The following is a 19,381-nucleotide window of genomic DNA, read 5'->3' on the forward strand; positions in this document are numbered from 1 at the left end:
AGTGTCCCTCTCGCCTCTGAGCCTGCATGTTGCGTGTGCAAAGCTCCCATAGACCTCAAGATGTCGCTGTACGGTTCTCTACCGATAAGGTCGTCTTCTGATCCGGCTATCTGTAACTTTAAAAAGATGGAACGCGCATTGTGCACAGTGCCCCTCTCGCCTCTGAGCCTGCATGTTGCGTGTGCAAAGCTCCCATAGACCACAAGATGTTGCTGTACGGTTCTCTACCGATAAGGTCGTCTTCTGATCCGGCTATCTGTAACTTTAAAAGATGGAACGCGCATTGTGCACAGTGTCCCTCTCGCCTCTGAGCCTGCATGTTGCATGTGCAAAGCTCCCATAGACCTCAAGATGTCGCTGTACGTTCTCTACCGATAAGGTCGTCTTCTGGTCCGGCTATCTGTAACTTTAAAAAGACGGAACGCGCACTGTGCACAGTGTCCCTCTCGCCTCTGAGCCTGCATGTTGAGTGTGCAAAGCTCCCATAGACCTCAAGATGTTGCTGTACGGTTCTCTACCGATAAGGTCGTCTTCTGATCCGGATATCTGTAACTTTAAAAGATGGAACGCGCATTGTGCACAGTGTCCCTCTCGCCACTGAGCCTGCATGTTGCGTGTGCAAAGCTCCCATAGACCTCAAGATGTTGCTGTACGGTTCTCCACCGATAAGGTCGTCTTCTAATTCCGGCTATCTGTAACTTTAAAAGATGGAACGCGCGTTGTGCACAGTGTCCCTCTCGCCTCTGAGCCTGCATGTTGCGTGTGCAAAGCTCCCATAGACCTCAAGATGTTGCTGTACGGTTGTCTACCGATAAGGTCGTCTTCTGATCCGGCTATCTGTAACTTTAAAAGATGGAACGCGCATTGTGCACAGTGTCCCTCTCGCCTCTGAGCCTGCATGTTGCGTGTGCAAAGCTCCCATAGACCTCAAGATGTCGCTGTACGTTCTCTACCGATAAGGTAGTCTTCTGGTCCGGCTGTCTGTAACTTTAAAAAGATGGAACGCGCATTGTGCACAGTGTCCCTCTCGCCTCTGAACCTGCATGTTGCGTGTGCAAAACTCCCATAGACCTCAAGATGTCGCTGTACAGTTCTCTACCGATAAGGTCGTCTTCTGATCCGGCTATCTGTAACTGTAAAAAGATGGAACGCGCATTGTGCACAGTGTCCCTCTCGCCTCTGAGCCTGCATGTTGCATGTGCAAAGCTCCCATAGACCTCAAGATGTCGCTGTACGTTCTCTACCGATAAGGTCGTCTTCTGGTCCGGCTATCTGTAACTTTAAAAAGACGGAACGAGCACTGTGCACAGTGTCCCTCTCGCCTCTGAGCCTGCATGTTGAGTGTGCAAAGCTCCCATAGACCTCAAGATGTTGCTGTACGGTTCTCTACCGATAAGGTCGTCTTCTGATCCGGATATCTGTAACTTTAAAAGATGGAACGCGCATTGTGCACAGTGTCCCTCTCGCCACTGAGCCTGCATGTTGCGTGTGCAAAGCTCCCATAGACCTCAAGATGTCGCTGTACGGTTCTCTACCGATAAGGTCGTCTTCTGATCCGGCTATCTGTAACTTTAAAAGATGGAACGCGCATTGTGCACAGTGTCCCTCTCGCCTCTGAGCCTGCATGTTGCGTGTGCAAAGCTCCCATAGACCTCAAGATGTTGCTGTACGGTTCTCTACCGATAAGGTCGTCTTCTGATCCGGCTATCTGTAACTTTAAAAGATGGAACGCGCATAGTGCACAGTGTCCCTCTCGCCTCTGAGCCTGCATGTTGCGTGTGCAAAGCTCCCATAGACCTCAAGATGTCGCTGTACGTTCTCTACCGATAAGGTCTTCTTCTGGTCCGGCTATCTGTAACTTTAAAAGATGGAACGCGCATTGTGCACAGTGTCCCTCTCGCCTCTGAGCCTGCATGTTGCGTGTGCAAAGCTCCCATAGACCTCAAGATGTTGCTGTACGGTTCTCCACCGATAAGGTCGTCTTCTAATTCCGGCTATCTGTAACTTTAAAAGATGGAACGCGCGTTGTGCACAGTGTCCCTCTCGCCTCTGAGCCTGCATGTTGCGTGTGCAAAGCTCTCATAGACCTCAAGATGTTGCTGTACGGTTCTCTACCGATAAGGTCGTCTTCTGATCCGGCTATCTGTAACTTTAAAAGATGGAACGCGCATTGTGCACAGTGTCCCTCTCGCCTCTGAGCCTGCATGTTGCGTGTGCAAAGCTCCCATAGACCTCAAGATGTCGCTGTACGTTCTCTACCGATAAGGTAGTCTTCTGGTCCGGCTGTCTGTAACTTTAAAAAGATGGAACGCGCATTGTGCACAGTGTCCCTCTCGCCTCTGAACCTGCATGTTGCGTGTGCAAAACTCCCATAGACCTCAAGATGTCGCTGTACAGTTCTCTACCGATAAGGTCGTCTTCTGATCCGGCTATCTGTAACTGTAAAAAGATGGAACGCGCATTGTGCATAGTGTCCCTCTCGCCTCTGAGCCTGCATGTTGCGTTTGCAATGCTCCCATAGACCTCAAGATGTCGCTGTACGGTTCTCTACCGATAACGTCGTCTTCTGATCCGGCTATCTGTAACTTTAAAAGATGGAACGCGCATTGTGCACAGTGTCCCTCTCGCCTCTGAGCCTGCATGTTGCGTGTGCAAAGCTCCCATAGACCTCAAGATGTCGCTGTACGTTCTTTACCGATAAGGTCGTCTTCTGGTCCGGCTATCTGTAACTTTAAAAGATGGAACGCGCATTGTGCACAGTGTCCCTCTCGCCTCTGAGCCTGCATGTTGCGTGTGCAAAGCTCCCATAGACCTCAAGATGTCGCTGTACGGTTCTCTACCGATAAGGTCGTCTTCTGATCCGGCTATCTGTAACTTTAAAAGATGGAACGCGCATTTTGCACAGTGTCCCTCTCGCCTCTGAGCCTGCATGTTGCGTGTGCAAAGCTCCCATAGACCTCAAGATGTCGCTGTACGGTTCTCTACCGATAAGGTCGTCTTCTGATCCGGCTATCTGTAACGATGGAACGCGCATTGTGCACAGTGTCCCTCTCGCCTCTGAGCCTGCATGTTGCGTGTGCAAAGCTCCCATAGACCTCAAGATGTTGCTGTACGGTTCTCTACCGATAAGGTCGTCTTCTGGTCCGGCTATCTGTAATAAAAAGATGGAACGCGCATTGTGCACAGTGTCCCTCTCGCCTCTGAGCCTGCATGTATCGTGTGCAAAGCTCCCATAGACCTCAAGATGCCGCTGTATGTTCTCTACCGACAACGTCGTCTTCTGATCCGGCAGTGTGTAGCTTTAAAAACATGGAACGCGGCCTTCTTACTTTAAACATTCCCACTTAAACATTCTTACAAACTCCTTTCGGGATTCGGGATATCCCGATTGACAACCGTATAGACAGGACGGGTCGCTGTCCTTTGCGGGTCGAGCGTGTGCGGTCGTGGGCTGGTCGTGTGTTTAGAAACTTTTGTTCAACATTTCTCGCCTTCTTTCCTCGGGATCATAGCGGCATGACTGGTACCTCAGAAAAGATGTTGCAAAAACCCCAAATATGCGTCTACGTGCTGATTATGCATTTATATGCTCTTAAAAACCGTTCCCATAGGCTGAAAACGTAGTTTTCCAACTTCTACGTGCAAACGCATCGCCAGGAAAGGATATGCATTCGCATGGAAACCCGGGCTGCAAGTGGTCACAGGAGCACCTAAACTTTGCTATGTCTTGTGAAGAGCTGCCATAGAGTACACAGTCGTTGTTTGCCATTTGGGTGATGAAATCCTGTTTTCCCTCTTGTGCAGGTTGAGGCCCTTGCATTCAAGAATCATATCAGCTTGCCGCCGGGAACAAGAGAGGCGCTGGCGTTTGAGGTGGGAGATCGCACGAGTTCATTGAAAAATGACGAGTACAGCCGCGATGAGCTATCGAGGCCGCCGGTATTAACAACCAACCACACGTGCTATGACACTATCAAGACACAACATCTTGAACATGTAAGTATTAAATATTACGTAGGGGGCGTTCTCGCTTACAAAGGCCATATATGCAGGCAGGCCATATATGCAAAAGGCCAAAGGCCATATATGCAAAGGCCATATATATTCAGTGCTTCGTCTGTGTTGTCTCTTTGTGTCCCCTGCACCGGGGTTTTATCGCTTTTAGCCATATATGCCACAAGGCCTACCGTCTCTACGCAATACTTCATTAGTGGAATTGGTGCGGACAGGGTTCTTTTGGATCGGTGTCAAGCTACCATAGCGGGAGTTGCTAGCGAGTTCCTGTCATGAGATTTGTGGTTCATGATGATTAGGTTCCTGCACAGCAACTGCAGAGCAAATTACAAAATATGCCATGCGAATATGGGGCTCGAAACATAAGTCTCAATATGCACAAAATATGCAGAAATATGATACTGAGAAAGTTGCTTCGCTGAAGCTGAAACTTTGGTTTGCGCATTGTCAAAATTGTCTAAAAAGTACGTTAAGAGGGGTTTACGCAATTGTAATGAGATTTTGAGCGTAAATGACTTGTTTAACGATTTTTAAAATCGTCATGCGATGTCTATCGGCCAGTTCGGTCGTGCCTTCGAATGCCGTATGCTGCCTCGCCACCAATAGGGTCTCTCCGCTCTTTCAACTCATGGTTTCGCCCCAGGTGTGCTGGATGAGCCTGTTCTTTTCACAAATGTGTGATCTTATATACACGCTACGTGCCAACCATTGCAACGAATGATATTATACCGGGTGTTTCAGTTAAATCCCCGGGCTAAATAATTCGCGAACGGGTGCACCAATCCACGAACTTTCTTTTTTACAAGTATCTGTCCGATACCACCTACAAGCTGCACACCGTGTGAATGAGTGGGAGGCGCTCATTATTAAAATAAAAATGCAAATGAGTTTCGTCAAAAAGTGTATCTTCTAAAGCAGGGCGCTGTCGGCATTAAAATGGGTACTGCCCCTTTTGGGACCTTCAGTGGACACCTTTTAGAGAAAAATCTGCCACCGAAGCGGGTCATTTGTTGCAGTAATTAATTGGTTTCGGTTTACGTATTTTTGTCGCGGCTGGTCGCGGCGAAGCGCAAAAGGACGCTCTTTCACTCCCTTATTCATCGCTAAATTACGTCCTTACAATAATGAATTACACCAATGAATTACACCAATGAAATACGCCCTTTTGCGCTTCGCCGCGACCAGCCGCGACAAAAATACGTAAACCGAAACCAATTAATTACTGCAACAAATGACCCGCTTCGGTGGCAGATTTTTCTCTAAAAGGTGTCCACTGAAGGTCCCAAAAGGGGTAGTACCCATTTTAATGCCGACAGCGCCCTGCTTTAGAAGATACACTTTTTGACGAAACTCATTTGCATTTTTATTTTAATAATGAGCGCCTCCCACTCATTCACACGGTGTGCAGCTTGTAGGTGGTATCGGACAGATACTTGTAAAAAAGAAAGTTCGTGGATTGGTGCACCCGTTCGCGAATTATTTAGCCCGGGGATTTAACTGAAACACCCGGTATATATAACGTTATGGCTTCTGATTCGAAGGCAGAGGGGGCGTACACCTTTGTGTGGCAATTTTCATATATTCAAACTGCTACAAAAAGGCTTGCGTTCCCTCCGAATCAGAAGCAGTAACCCAACACGTGCTGGCTGCGGCCCCGTCTAATTGTCTTAGGAACCATTAGGAACGATATCATCCGGTGTCCTTATCTATGGAAAATGGGAGGAGGCGCCTATGTGGGACCCTTCAGATGACGCACACTTGGAACAGGGGCGGTCCCAGCGAAGTACATTGGGGTGCGGGTGGGGTGGGGGGGGGGCAACGTCTGCGAGCCTTTAGCCAGGCGCTATCCATTTGGGTGCGAGGGGTTCTGGACACGAGATCAACCTTTTCTCGCACGAAGTCCTATCACTGGTAATCCATTTTAGGACCCATTTAGGTCGCTCTCCTTGAGAGTGTCACAAAGAAAGAGACGAAAACTGGACGAGGCTATGTTTTTGGGGTGGTGGAGACAGCTCTCGCACCCCTGGGACCGCCACTGCCTTGGAAGTCACTGGAGAGGCGTGTTAGCTTAGCTCAGTTGGCAGAGCCCTGGACCGGCAATCCAGAAGATGTGGGTTCGAGTCCTACAGCTGCCTAACCTTTTCAGTGACTTCCATCTTTCAACATTCCAACATCAACATTATGCATGTTCCAAATAGGCGCCTACGTGGCGCCTACATGATAGGCGCCTATCATGTGCCTACGCTCTTCAAAATGACCTTCACCGCATAGCATGCTTCTAGCCAATCGAATGATATAGTTCTCTGCCCTGATTTGTTGAAAATGGAAGGCATACGCCTTTTTTTGTGACAATTATGAACAGCATAAGTGTCACAAGAAGGCGTACGCCTCCTATTTTCAACAAATCTGGGCATCGTTTGAGATGGTGGTTGGCTAGGAGCGTGCTATGCGGTGAGGTTCATTTTTAAGAGCGTAGACACATGATATCGTACTCTCACCGCATGAACTTCACCGCATAGCGCGCTCCTAGCCAACCATCATCCCGATTGACAACGTTGTCGCCCCTGATTTGTTGAAAACGGGAGGCGGAGCCTATTCTGTGACGTGCATAATGGCCGAAATATGCTCCGCCTCCCATTTTCAACAAATCAGGGGCGAGAACGTTGTCATTCGGGATGATGGTTGGCAAGGAGCGTGCTATGCGGTGAAGTTCATTTTTAAGACTGTACACTCTTAAAAATGAACTTCACCGGATAGCACGCTCCTAGCCAACCATTATCTCGAATGATTTCGTTATCTGGCCTGATTCGCTGAAAACGGGGGGGCGTACGCCTTTTTTGTGACAATTATGACCAGCATAAGTGTCACAAAAAGGCGTACGCCCCCCGTTTTCAGCGAATCAGGCCAGATAACAATATCATTCGAGATGATGGTTGGCTAGGAGCGTGCTATGCGGTGAAACTCATTTTTAAGAGTGTAGGTGCATTTTTGTTTTAAAGGGGCTATGAACTTTACCAAGCTAGCCCGCCGACTGTGTCGCCTCCAAACGGGTGTTTTAACTTGCTGGCTGTGACACCTTTTGTATAGATGAATCTGATAGGTTCGTATCTTCTCGCCTGCTAGCCAACCATCATCCCCAACGACAACATTCTCGCATCTGCTTTATTGATAACGGCAGGTGGAGCCTATTATATGGACGCCATTATGCACCGCATTATGGCTACAAAATACGCTCCACCTCCCGTCTGCAACAAATCAGGGACGAGAATGTTGCCATTCGGGATGATGGTTGGCTAGGCACGTGCCTCGACCCCTCCCCCCTCATTTTTAAGAGCGTAAAGCAGAACGTTATGTGTACCTCCTCAGGGTTGCAGCTTGTTTGGAAAAAGATCCTGGGAACGCCTATGGCTGCTGTTGCCTTTGTCGATTTCCTCGACGCATCCACGCGTAAACGCTATGTGGTGAACCCCAAGGGCTGGCCAGAGAAGCAGCTCGTGCCAGCACCGAGGAGAGTCCTGCTGCACGGCGGTTCTGCATCGAAAGTGCTGTGGGAGCCCTAGTCAAGCACCATTATTATTGCTAGGGATCGAAAATGGCTCAAGTGCGTGTTAATACTAGCGGTGTCATTGACACGTTGTCAAGATAATGATAATTGGGGGTTTACGTCGCGAGACAACTGAGATCATTAGCGACGGCACAGGTGTCTGTCTGGGGGTTCCTCTTGCCCACCTGAGGGTTCTTTAACGTGCGACGAAAGCTCATCACACGGCACCCCGTATTTAACGTCCCTCGCGGAAGACGACGTGTCTAAGCAACTTGTACCCTGCCACCGAGTTGCTGGCGTCCTCGGTCCAATGGCCTGATAGCCCAACAAGGCCAAAGCAGCTGTCCAGTACTGGCGTGCCGACGTGCAGCCAAAGAGCTCCTGCTAATTTTTTTCTCTTATACACCTGACTGTCTTTGCACTGCGGTTTCCAGTGGTGTGTTAGCACACCCTGACGGCACACTCTTAAAAATGAGCTTCACCACATAGCACGCTCCTGTCCAACCATCATCTCGAATGATATCGTTATCTGCCTTGATTTGTTGAAAACTGGAGGCGTACGCCTTTTTTGTGATACTTATGCTGTTCATAATTGTCACAGAAAAGGTGTACGCCTCCCGGTTTCAACAAATCAGGGCAGATAACGATATCATTCGAGATTCATTGCAAACAGTGCAGGAATTTCGTGCCACGTGAGCTCCTGAGCCATGGGTATTGGCAAATACCACTCGCCTCTAAAGGTTTTAAGCTATGTATAATGAGCATTCCGTTTGAAGGTTACCGCTTCAACAGGATGCCCTTTGGCATATACACGGCTCCTGAAGTTTTCCAGCGAATTATGCACGGCATCCCGCATGATCTGAAGGGGATGCAAGTCGCCATGGACGATATACTGGGATGGCACGAAAGAGGAACACGATGAAAACCTCCGGAGCGTACAGCAGAGGTGTCGAGAAGTTCATCTGAAGTTGAACCTCACGAAGTGTCACGTTGGAAAAAGCGAAGTGAGATATCTCGGACATCATCTCACTGTTGACGGTTTGAAGATAGACCCCGAAAGAACAAAATCTATAGGAGCAATTCCAAAGTCAAGCTACGTCAGTAATACCTCAGTCAGACGGGCACATATACGGCCCTTAAAATTACGGCATTAAGGAATGGCATTAATTTTTTTTTTTATTATTACTTTTTTTGACACATGCTTTAAACAACATAACTGCATAATCCATACGGATCATAGCCTAAGGCTAGTACGATCCGGTAAAGAGAGAAAAAATACAGTAACAATGTTCAACAGCAGCAACAGCCAAATGTCAGTGCCAAGCTACCGACATCCAGTCGACAGCAAACATAAAAACGTAATCATACCAACTAACACTTATAGCAAGAAACAGTAATACTAACACTTATTCAGTAGGAACCTTCGCACAGCTAATTTTAAATTGTTGGACATTATAACATATAGAGGCAGAGAGTTCCACTTGATAACTACAAAAGTTATCACAGAAGTCACAAAAGTTATTACAGAAAGTTACATCGGCCCTAAGCTCTGGGGAGCTGCAGGACGGTATCCATGAAGGCATATTTGTGGCTGATGTCCACGTCGATAGACAAGTCTGTGAACGTTGAATGTAATGTAGAGAAATCACGCTTTTTTCTTACTGAAAGTACACGAAAACAACGTTTTGTTGGTATTTTCAAAATACAACAGCAAACTGTATTTGCTTTTAAGTGCTTTGGATATTTTTTTGAGTGGCGTCTGACTTTTTGGATGCAGACGACACGGTGCGATGCCGCGTGCAGTGGTTCCAGGGTGTAACTACAAACGTTGCTCTATGGGATAAAAAGCGAAGCAAAGTGCAGAAACGCAGAAAAACATGAAAAACAAAAAGGTGAAAATATTACGCCGGGTAAAAATCATTTTGTTACGAACTGAATTAAACGTGCTAAGCCCTGTTTATGGTGTGCTTGGAAACGAGGCTTGGGCAGTTTCGTTGCGGGAACGCCGTTGCCCTTCTACCTCAGTTTTGTCGCAAAGGCCTTATTGCTGACAGTCTGGCAGCAAGTTAATGACAGTATGCATTTACGGCCGTGACCGCTAAGGCCGTATATGTGCCCGTCTGACAGGGGTATAAGACTCAGATTATTCTTGGGAATGATTAATTACCTGTCCGGTTACCCGCCGTCTGGTGAGAGTCTTGCACAATACCCACTGAAGTTTCAAATTAAAAGAAGACATTGGTCCGGGCAATCTACTATATTCACGTTAATGCAAATGCTATTTCGGCTGTTTCAGTGTTTGTCCATGTTGTCTTCTTCGTTCGGGCCGCTGCCATTACCGCCATCAGCACGGAATCGGCAGTGCGAGTACAGAGAAGTGGTGAAAGGAAGCGCCTGTGCCAACCCTCCTTGAAGTGTGGAATCATGTTTGCGAACGCGAGACAAGTCCCCGCTTTGTTGATCTCTGTCGCCGAGGCTCGCTTTGCCCGCACCTGAAGACTATCGCAATCGCTGCCTAATCACCATTGCTCGCGATGTGGATCCTGCGTCGCTGCGTTGTGGGTAGAAGTTTGGGGTTCTAGTTTTCGCATATTAGTATTTTGCAAGGAGACACGAGTTACACACTGAAAAAGACCAAGTCTACAACTGTTGTGTAGACGACGACACATCATTCCTTCAGGAAAATTCATTCATTCACGCACCGTCGTCCACGACCATATACGACCACGTCACGTCATCATAGCAATGTTTTCTAGCAGGTTACGTATCAAGTACCGGGAAGATAGTGTAGTCGGATACCCGCTATAAACCCGCAATTAGTAACTCTTTCCTTGTGGTAAAACTTTTGGTTCTGGTAAAAATGACACACGTTGGCACTGTCCTGCTTGCATCCTCGCACAGGCTTTCATGCGGTGGACTGCACTTCATCAGGTCCGTTTTTCTCTCAAACGTAGATCTGCGTGGATCCCAACGATAACCAGTTCCACTGGTACCATTGTGATTCCACATCATGGGATGTCATCGACCAGAAGAGGGTGGTACGGGTGTTGCGTACATACTCTGACACTATAACTGTCTTTGACACACACCTTACAATGAGGGTTAAGGTACGTAACCTCAACTTCCTTGACTGCAGCGATGGGTTGCGATTTGTCTCTGGATTCCAGCACTGTTTTTCAGGATATTAGAGATGGTGAGAAATATTCTCACCATCATGTGCTCGTTTTCGGTCGTGTATATATATACCGGGTGTTTCAGTTAAATCCCCGGGCTAAATAATTCGCGAACGGGTGCACCAATCCACGAACTTTCTTCTTTACAAGTATCTGTCCGATACCACCTACAAGCTGCACACCGTGTGAATGAGTGGGAGGCGCTCATTATTAAAATAGAAATGCAAATGAGTTTCGTAAAAAAGCGTAACATCTGAAGCAGGGCGCCGTCGGCGTTAAAATGGTACTACCCCTTTTGAGACCTTCAATGGACACCATTTAGAGAAAAATCTGCCATCGAAGCGCAAAAGGACGCTCTTTCACTCCCTTATCCATCAATAAATTACGTCCTTACATTAATGAATTACACCAATGAAATACGCCCTTTTGCGCTTCGCCGCGACCAGCCTCGACAAAAATATGTAGACCGAAACCAATTAATTACTGCAACAAATGACCCGCTTCGGTGGCAGATTTTTCTCTAAAAGGTGTCCACTGAAGGTCCCAAAAGGGGTAGTACCCATTTTAATGCCGACAGCGCCCTGCTTTAGAAGATACGCTTTTTGACGAAACTCATTTGCATTTTTATTTTAATAATGAGCGCCTCACACTCATTCACACGGTGTGCAGCTTGTAGGTGGTATTGGACAGAAAGTTCGTGGATTGGTGCACCCGTTCGCGAATTATTTAGCCCGGGGATTTAACTGAAACACCCGGTATAACACACACATATAACCGATACACGGACAGGCTAGAACTCTTTTGAAGTAGAGGCCATCTACAGCTTTGAAGGATCCCTTAGGATCGCCGACAGACATTGTTAAAACTTCACCGCATAGCAAGCTCCTAGCCATACATCTCGAATGATATAGCTATCTGCCCTGATTTTCTGAACACTGGAGGCGTACGCCTTTTTTGTGACACTTAAGCTGTCCATAATTGGCAGATAACGATATCTCTTGAGATTACGGTTGGCTAGGAGCGTGCTTTGCGGTGAAGTTTTTTAAGATTGCGTGGCAATGTCAATCTTGCATTAATGAATCTCTTAAAGCTCACCGGAGTTCTGTATAGACTTCACGGACTTGCGTAGTAACTTTCGTAGCGGTAGCGGTGGACGCAGACTCCACCATTATGTTTCTGTTCACGCAGCTAGGTCACCTAAATTTTCTTCACAGAACTTGATTACATCCCATATAAACAGTCACCGCATACAACATCATTTTCAAAATCCAGTTGAAGCTCATTCTAACTCACACAAGCCGGTTCTAATTGCTCTGATTAGTCGATCCCAGCACCGGCCCTTCACGCTGATTGGTTGGTCATACCTGGTGACCCATCTGTGAAATGATCCTGAGCACAAGCAAAAATTCACTACGGCGTCGCAACTGGACGCAAAATGTGGCTACACGTTGAAGATGACAGCTTTGCACGGCGACAGCATGGGTAAAGTAAGATAAAGGATAATAAAGGTGTGGGCTTGACGAAACTGAAAGGCCTAGAAAGCCTTTCCTTCACAAAGCTGGGATGACGGCTTTCCCGTATAAATACCCTTGAAATACCCTTGCCTCCGCCATATCGGGTATGGCACCTGAACGCAGCGACAAATTTTTGCATAAAACGCTGAAGGGGAGATTCGGAAATAAGCGCAGTCCTATAGTTTGCCATTCACTCTAAGAACAGAATTTCATCGCATAGCACGCTGTGCGCCAACCATTGCGAAGAATGATAGGGTTATCGCTTCTCATTCGAAGAGAAATGGGGCGTACGCCTTTTTGTGACAATTTTATATGTCCAAATTGTCACAAAAAGGCGTATGCCCGCTCTCTTCAAATCAAACGATAACCGTATCCTTCTTCGCAATGGTTGGTGCACAGCGTGCTATGCGGTTTTTAGAGTGTTGGCTCTCGCTACGCCGTCCTGCTTTCTGCAGCGCGAATGGCGGCTACGGAACAGGCGCCGCACCACGTGATACCGAAAGCCCAATGAAAGAGGCAAGACGCCTTAGACCGCGTGAGAAAAGGCGTGAGAGAGGAGGAAAACGTCAACGGCGATCCAAAAAAGGTTCGGCTACTAAGCATACACTCTTAGAAATGCACTTCACCGCATAGCACGCTCCTAGCCAACCTTCATCCCGAATGACAACGTTCTCGCCTCTGATTTGTTGAAAACTGGAGGTGGAGCCTATTCCATGCCGTGCATAATGGCCACAAAAGAGGCTCCGCCTCCTGTTTTCAACAAATCAGGGGCGAGAACGTTGTCATTCGGGATGATGGTTGGCTAGGAGCGTGCTATGTGGTGAAGTTCATTTCTAAGAGTGTAGGGGATTTACTCTGTCCCATTCACAAGCTCCGCCACTTGTTTGAGTCTACTTGATTTGCCCTGTCCAGGTCCCTGCTGAACACCGATTGACTCGCTTTCGCATGCATTTACCAGGCTGCCAAGGTCGCTCCCACAATTGCTTACCCGTCCAGGGTCATATTCATGTGAGCCGATTGGCCCAGGTTTACATAGACAATGCCCAAGCAGGTGGCGCGCGGGTTAATGAGCATCAGCTTCAGACAGTCTATTGGCCCAGGGCAGCCACTCCTTTGCGCTCAGCTTCAACTGCTTATTGGTCCAGCTAGTGTAGCCACTCATAGGTCACTTCTACTCACAGGCTGGTAGGATCCAACCGCTATTGGTCCAGCTGCATCATAGAGAGCCACTCACTGGTCAATTCCACTCATCTACATCGGTGGAACTTATCAATCCAGCTGGGACATCCACTCATTCATTGGTCACTTCTGCTCGTGTCTACATTTCTAAGCTCTCTCCATTCTGTCTCTTGGTTCATACTTCTAGCTAGACATCTACTCATTGGTCACTTTCAGTCATCTCTGTGCTCCATCCCCACCGCCCGCTTATTGGTGCATACTTCCAGTTGCATGACAGAGAGCTGCTACTCTCTAGGTTTTTAAGCTCATTTTTACTGGTGGAGCCTGACTGCTTAGTCAATAATTCCATCTAGACATATGCTCATTGGTCACTTTCCCTCACGTTTAGGTTTCTAAGCACCCTCTCAACAGTTGACTGGTCGATACACCTAGATGGACATCTACTTCGTGGTCACTTCCACTGACCTCTATAGATAGATTTCTAAGCTTCCTCATAGACTACAACTGCTTACTTTAAACTAGTTTAGTTAGACTACTGTTTCGAGTAGTTAACTTCAGTAGTTAGGTTACTGCAGGCGCCAACTACTTCAGATTTTGCCGCAGGTTTTACGGCACGATTGGGCTTCCTACTTTTACCTTGAGCTACTAGTTTGATGAGAACGGAGGTGCAGAGCAATTGTGCCGTGCATGTGTACTAAATCTTCAGTTTTATCACTGCTTATGATTCATGTTTAGGTGTCCAAGAACACTACCCAAGTAGCAAAGTGCACTGAAAGTCGAGTGCAATAGGGGGTGAACGGGTAGGTGAAAGGCCTTGAACAGATTCGTGAAACTAAAGAACATCTCTGCAACACTACAATCAGGCAGTAACTAGTAGTTTAACTACATGTAGTTAACTACTGGCCATCACTGACATTATGTACTATTTTACAATTTGTAATTCGATTCTAGGATAACGCGCTCAGGACCGAAGTAGGCAATGCCGATCGAGATAAGCATTTCATTATTTCAGATATGCAAGGCAAGGAAGCAGGGCTTTCAGGGTGGCTATGTCGTGTTCGCCGTGGAGGATGTTTACGAAGCGAACATTTGCCACGACACTTACGCCGACGGCTACAGGGATATTCGCCACATCAGAGACTACCTGGACGAGAATCTTTCTGTATGCCCATCGCTGGAAAATTGGAGGAAACGCCCCGGCGACTGCCCATGAAATACACTCTGGCTCCGACGATCATTTTTGACAGCTTCTCATACGTAACACGATCGGAACCCTTGGAGGGAAATTGGAATGGCTGCAGAAATCACATCAGCCTGTGTGCTCACAATGACCGCTTGCGAGATAATAATTCCTAGGATTGATGCTAAAATGAGCACGCTTTCTGTATCGATTTCCAAAACAATGTTTTTCAATGACAATGTTCCTCTGGGGTACAAATGGACTCCGCGTAATTCAGTAACTGAAATAAAATGAATGGAATTTCCGATATGGAGGTTTCAATATGAAATGCCTCTGTTGTTGTGATCAGATGTTTTTTTACCTTAAAATGGCAGTGACATACCAAACGTACAGGCGTGAAGAGGGCGTTTTATCCTAGCTGTATTCAATACCAATAGGTTCCAACATCTTTATTTTTGGGACGAGGCAATAGGCTGAATTTGTAACCTGCGCTTCGCTAGAAGCGACCCTAGCTATTGTGCTATAGCGTCCATCGCGGAAAGGATTCATGTGTACTTTATTAGGGGAGCCACACAATTGAAATCTGCATACCTGAATGGAATTATGCAAGATGCATTGTCATCCATAGTAAATAAGTGGCGGTCGGTTCTACAAATTCTTCCTGAGACCAGCCTCCCACGGAAAGTTTCGTCAGCGGTGACCATATCATCCCTATGTGCCCATTGTTTACCTATATGACAGCCAGCGCACACTTCCCCGGTGTTTGTCCGCTATCTGCAAACACGGCAAGGTGAGGCCAAGATGGCTGCTGGTTTGAAACTTTTTTGAAACTTTTGAAGCTTTTGAAACAATTTCTTTGCCGTCTTGAGACCCACCGTGGACTGGAATTACTGCGGAATAACGGCTGTTGAGGGATATACCATGTATTTGCGTCTGTGGGGGTGGCTATCCAGTAAGGGGGGTGACACCCGTAGCTGCTTTCTTTGGCATGTGCCTTTTGGTGGAACTAAAAACATCGCAAAGCAAAGATCTACTTCGCGGGGAGGGGAGGCAGATTTTTGGAAGGGGAATCTAACGTTTCACGGACCTCCCACCTTCTGGACAAGAGGTCCCATTTCGATTTCTCCGTCTGTACCATGGCGTCCCTATATGACTTTTTCGGCGTAGGGCAAAGAATTCCCAAGGTGTGTGTGTGTGGGGGGGGGGGACTAAAACGTACAACCAATAAACCCAAGACAATAGCCTGAGGACAATCGAATGCTCGGATATGCAGACGGTCCTCTGATAACGTTCAAATTATTAGACGATATCCGAGTGTAAGTCGCGAGCGTAACTGCGAGCGAAGAGCGCGGAATTTCCACTGTAATGGCCTCTATAGATGGAGGCCACACACCCCTTTTTTTTCTCCCGTACTACCATGATCTGTACTAACCTCTGCTTAGCTCTTCCTTGCTTGTTTTTTTTTTGGCTCGTGCACCCCAATAACGGAGTGGCAGTTGACAACTATATTGCTCTCACCAACGCCGTCGGAGCGGTTGCGAAATCTGGTTGGGTTCCGGTCATGCGCCAACTTCCGCTGAGTAGTGTGTCTGTTGCGCCATGCCTGCCATGTTTAGCTTTTTGCGTCGTCCTCGTTTTCACTACCAGTACATACCAGGGAAACACCGAAACACCTCTGGCTCGGAGTCTGAATTCCCAATTGTAGTTTTTCATTTGTGCATGTAGTGATCGGTAGTTTTTCGCCACTGGATGAATTACGTACGCTATAGCAAAAGACCGTTTTGCCTTGTGCACTGACGAGAAGTGATGTTCAGCGCCATTTGTTGTGTAGCGTCTATGAAGCGATGCAGGAGCCTTAATTTGTGCAGGCATTGCAGACTGCATCGAACTTTTACGTCTGTGTGGCGGGGTAGGGGGCGGTAAGTTTCTCTAAGTGCCCATAGGTTGCAGGGAAACTTTCGAAATGGAAATTTTTACCTTTTACTAGATTTATAGTGTAGATGGGACAACCCCGCAATGCCTGCCCACATGACATCTAACAAATAGTATTGCTCTCGCCCTGAAAACGAAGAGCAGGACAGCCTAGCCCCCACGGCGATCTGTAGAAGCCCGCACACACTCCGAAGCTACTTATTTCGCAGGTAGCATGGAAGGAGGACTTTCGAAATTTGGGCTCAGAACAACACAGGTCAGTCGTACATTTTTAACAAGAAAAGTTGCAGCTGGAATGGCTCTGGAAACTTGACCTCAGATTAAGAGGTTAGCAAAGGGGGCTAAACTAAACCAGGCGAATTACGTGTAGTGACAAATGCATATCTCCCAAAGAAGACAAGCAACCTCAGGGTAACCAACAACAGCATGTTTATTTGCATACACGACAGTTTCCTGTAGAAAACCACTGCGTCGTAATCTGTCCTCTGCAGCAACACTAGTGAAGACGTTTGTTTTCCAGCCACGGCTGGACAAGCTTCAGGTTCCCTCGCACTAGAGAAGGGACACCATGTTTAAGATGGGGGACTTTAAGCGATAACTCCTTCCTATTACCACACTCCCACCTTTTTCAAAGGTCTGGCAAGTGCAAAATGTCACCGGAAAGGCAGTCAGTATCGGCGGACAGCACCCTACGCAGGACGACGTCCTCGGTGACTCGCATGGCCGTTCCAAGTCTATGAAGTCTACTGACCATAGGTCGCTGTGGCTGGAAAGCGTCTCTACCGTCAACTTCCTGCGCAGCGGGTGTCCGAGGACTGTGGATGTGCTGCCGAACTATTTGGGGAAGCATACGGAGTGGAAGACAGCTGCTGTAGCAGGTCCTGTGCCGCAGGTTCGTTCGCGGCACTGTCGAGGGAGCTAGAATTCCTCTTGGCAAGCATGACTGCTAAGAAACGGTGGGAAACAGTAAATAAACAAAACGCTAGAGGGGAGAACACAAAGATGAAAGCACTGGAGAAAACCGCTACCAACTATCTGCTCATGACTCCTGGACAAGCCAGCTCCAGAGAACACAAACATTCAGGTTAACCAGCAACTAATAACATAGTTATTCGCTTACATCGTAGTTTCCTGTAGTAGACCACTGCCGTAAGCTGCCGAAGGAACCCGTCCGTCGATGTTGCTCACGCTAGCCTCCAGGATGGCTCTCCTCCCTGCCTTGGTAGCGCTGCGGGTTATATAAGCTTCAGGTTCCCTCGCAGTAAAGAGGGAAACAGAACGTGTGAGACCACCATCGGCGATGACACCTTGCTATCGCCACCGGTCTTATCTAGCAAAAGATAATTCTAAACGATATTTCTTCTTCTTCTTCCACCACTAGGAACAGTGGCCGCCAGCCACACAGGGCGATTGGCCAGGGTTTGGTGCGGACTAATCTCTAGAGGCTCATGAGACCCACGGTGACATGTTAGTAGAAGGAAGCCATAGCAGAGGGGAGGGAGGAAGCGGGAGGTACAAGATGTTTCAGAAGCGGCCGCAGATGGTCAGAAAGGCGACGGCTCTCGACGCTATTTCAAACCGCCACTTTTCGGTGTGGGAGGCTCCAAATGACAGGATGGCGTCCAGGGAGAGGGGAACCCCTTGTCCAGCCAGCGGCTGGGCAAGGTAGATAAGGCGGGAGCGGTCGTAGAGGGGGCAGTGCAGGAGAAAGTGCTCTACAGTTTCCTCTTGACCGCAGTGGACGCACGCAGGAGAGCGGCTGACACCCGCGCGGTGCAGGTAAAAGTTCAGTGGAAGGGCTAGACAGCGCAGTCGAGTCAGCAAGACTTCTACATGACGGGAGACGCAGCGGTCAGCCTGCCAAGCGTGGGAAAGATGGGCGTACCGGGCTGGCAGAGAGCGGAGAGCGGTCAGCTCCAGCAGCCTTCTATACCTGGCCCGCGTGATAGAGGGCAGGGGCGGAAGGACGTCAATGATAGGGCCGGAGAGGGAAATTTTTGCAAGGTTGTCCGCCAACTCGTTGGGAGATAGGCCACAGTGCCCAGGAATCCATGTCAGGACCACCTCCGTGACGTGGCTAGGACTCAGGGCCTGCAGGAGCTCGAGCCACTCGCTGGGGGGGCTGGCTAGGGCAGTGATGACCGACAGGGAGTCGGACAAAAGCAGGATCCTGGGAAATGTAAGGGGCGCCATTCTGAGAGCCAGTATCATGGCGAGGAGTTCGCTCTCGAACACGGGAGTGTAGTCAGGGAGGCGGATGGGGCAGTGACAGTCGAGCTGAGGGAAGACGACGCCGGCACCCGCTAGCTGAGCCGAGACCGAGGCATCTGTCGCGACAACAACGTGAGATGGGAACTGGTTGATGTGCGCCGAGAGGAGGGCTTCAAGCCGGGGAGACGGAGCGTAGGCGCGTAAATGCGCGTGCCATTTTGCCCGCACGGCTTCCTTTGCAGTACCGCCCTTTCCCTCGTGAGTTGCCCAAACATGAAATGTCAGATTTCGAGGCGATGCAAAGCATGCATAATATTTTTGGTTTAATTGTATGTCATATAGCATTTTCAACAACAAAAATTAAGAAATAAAGGGGTACAGGACACTGGGGGAAAAAAGCTACATTATGCAGCCCTACGTGCCCCAGTCCCACGCTTCATGCCAACACAGCAGTGATTAAGAGAGAGAGAGAGAGAGAGATTTCATACGTTTCATGATATCATAGTATAAAAATTATATACAAACACAAACGGAAGAATAAGCTCAGCGTACTGCTTAGCACAAAAACTCATATTCGAAAAGAGAGTATATAGTCAGCAGACTTTACCCTCAGCGGCAAAGACGAACCACCTGC

The 19,381-nt window shown here is 48.1% G+C and overlaps 1 protein-coding gene and 1 long non-coding RNA gene across 5 annotated transcripts in view; one reads left to right on the top strand and one right to left on the bottom strand.

Moving 5' to 3' along the window:
- Positions 1-14,936, top strand: part of LOC135389036 (uncharacterized) — a 30,713-nt gene extending 15,777 nt beyond the window's left edge. For 2 of the 3 annotated variants that reach the window (XM_064618977.1, XM_064618978.1), the window contains 3 exons: positions 3,805-3,996; positions 10,513-10,665; positions 14,437-14,936. In XM_064618977.1, the coding sequence (XP_064475047.1) occupies positions 3,805-3,996; positions 10,513-10,665; positions 14,437-14,637 (546 nt within the window). In that variant the 3' untranslated portion in view covers positions 14,638-14,936. The remainder of the gene's footprint in view (positions 1-3,804; positions 3,997-10,512; positions 10,666-14,436) is intronic. The other variant, XM_064618979.1, reaches the window with a different exon arrangement.
- A 2,012-nt stretch (positions 14,937-16,948) lies between these two features.
- Positions 16,949-17,906, bottom strand: LOC135387575 (uncharacterized). 2 transcript variants are annotated; one of them, XR_010421205.1, is made up of 2 exons: positions 17,657-17,906; positions 16,949-17,479 (listed from the first exon to the last, which is right to left on the bottom strand). It is a non-coding gene; the product is annotated as an uncharacterized LOC135387575 (long non-coding RNA). The 2 variants fall into 2 exon arrangements; XR_010421206.1 differs by having other exon boundaries at positions 16,949-17,482.
- Between the last annotated feature and the right edge of the window lie 1,475 nt (positions 17,907-19,381).

This window comes from Ornithodoros turicata, chromosome 3 (assembly GCF_037126465.1).
Source record: "Ornithodoros turicata isolate Travis chromosome 3, ASM3712646v1, whole genome shotgun sequence".
In the NCBI taxonomy this organism is placed as follows: Eukaryota; Metazoa; Arthropoda; class Arachnida; order Ixodida; family Argasidae; genus Ornithodoros; species Ornithodoros turicata.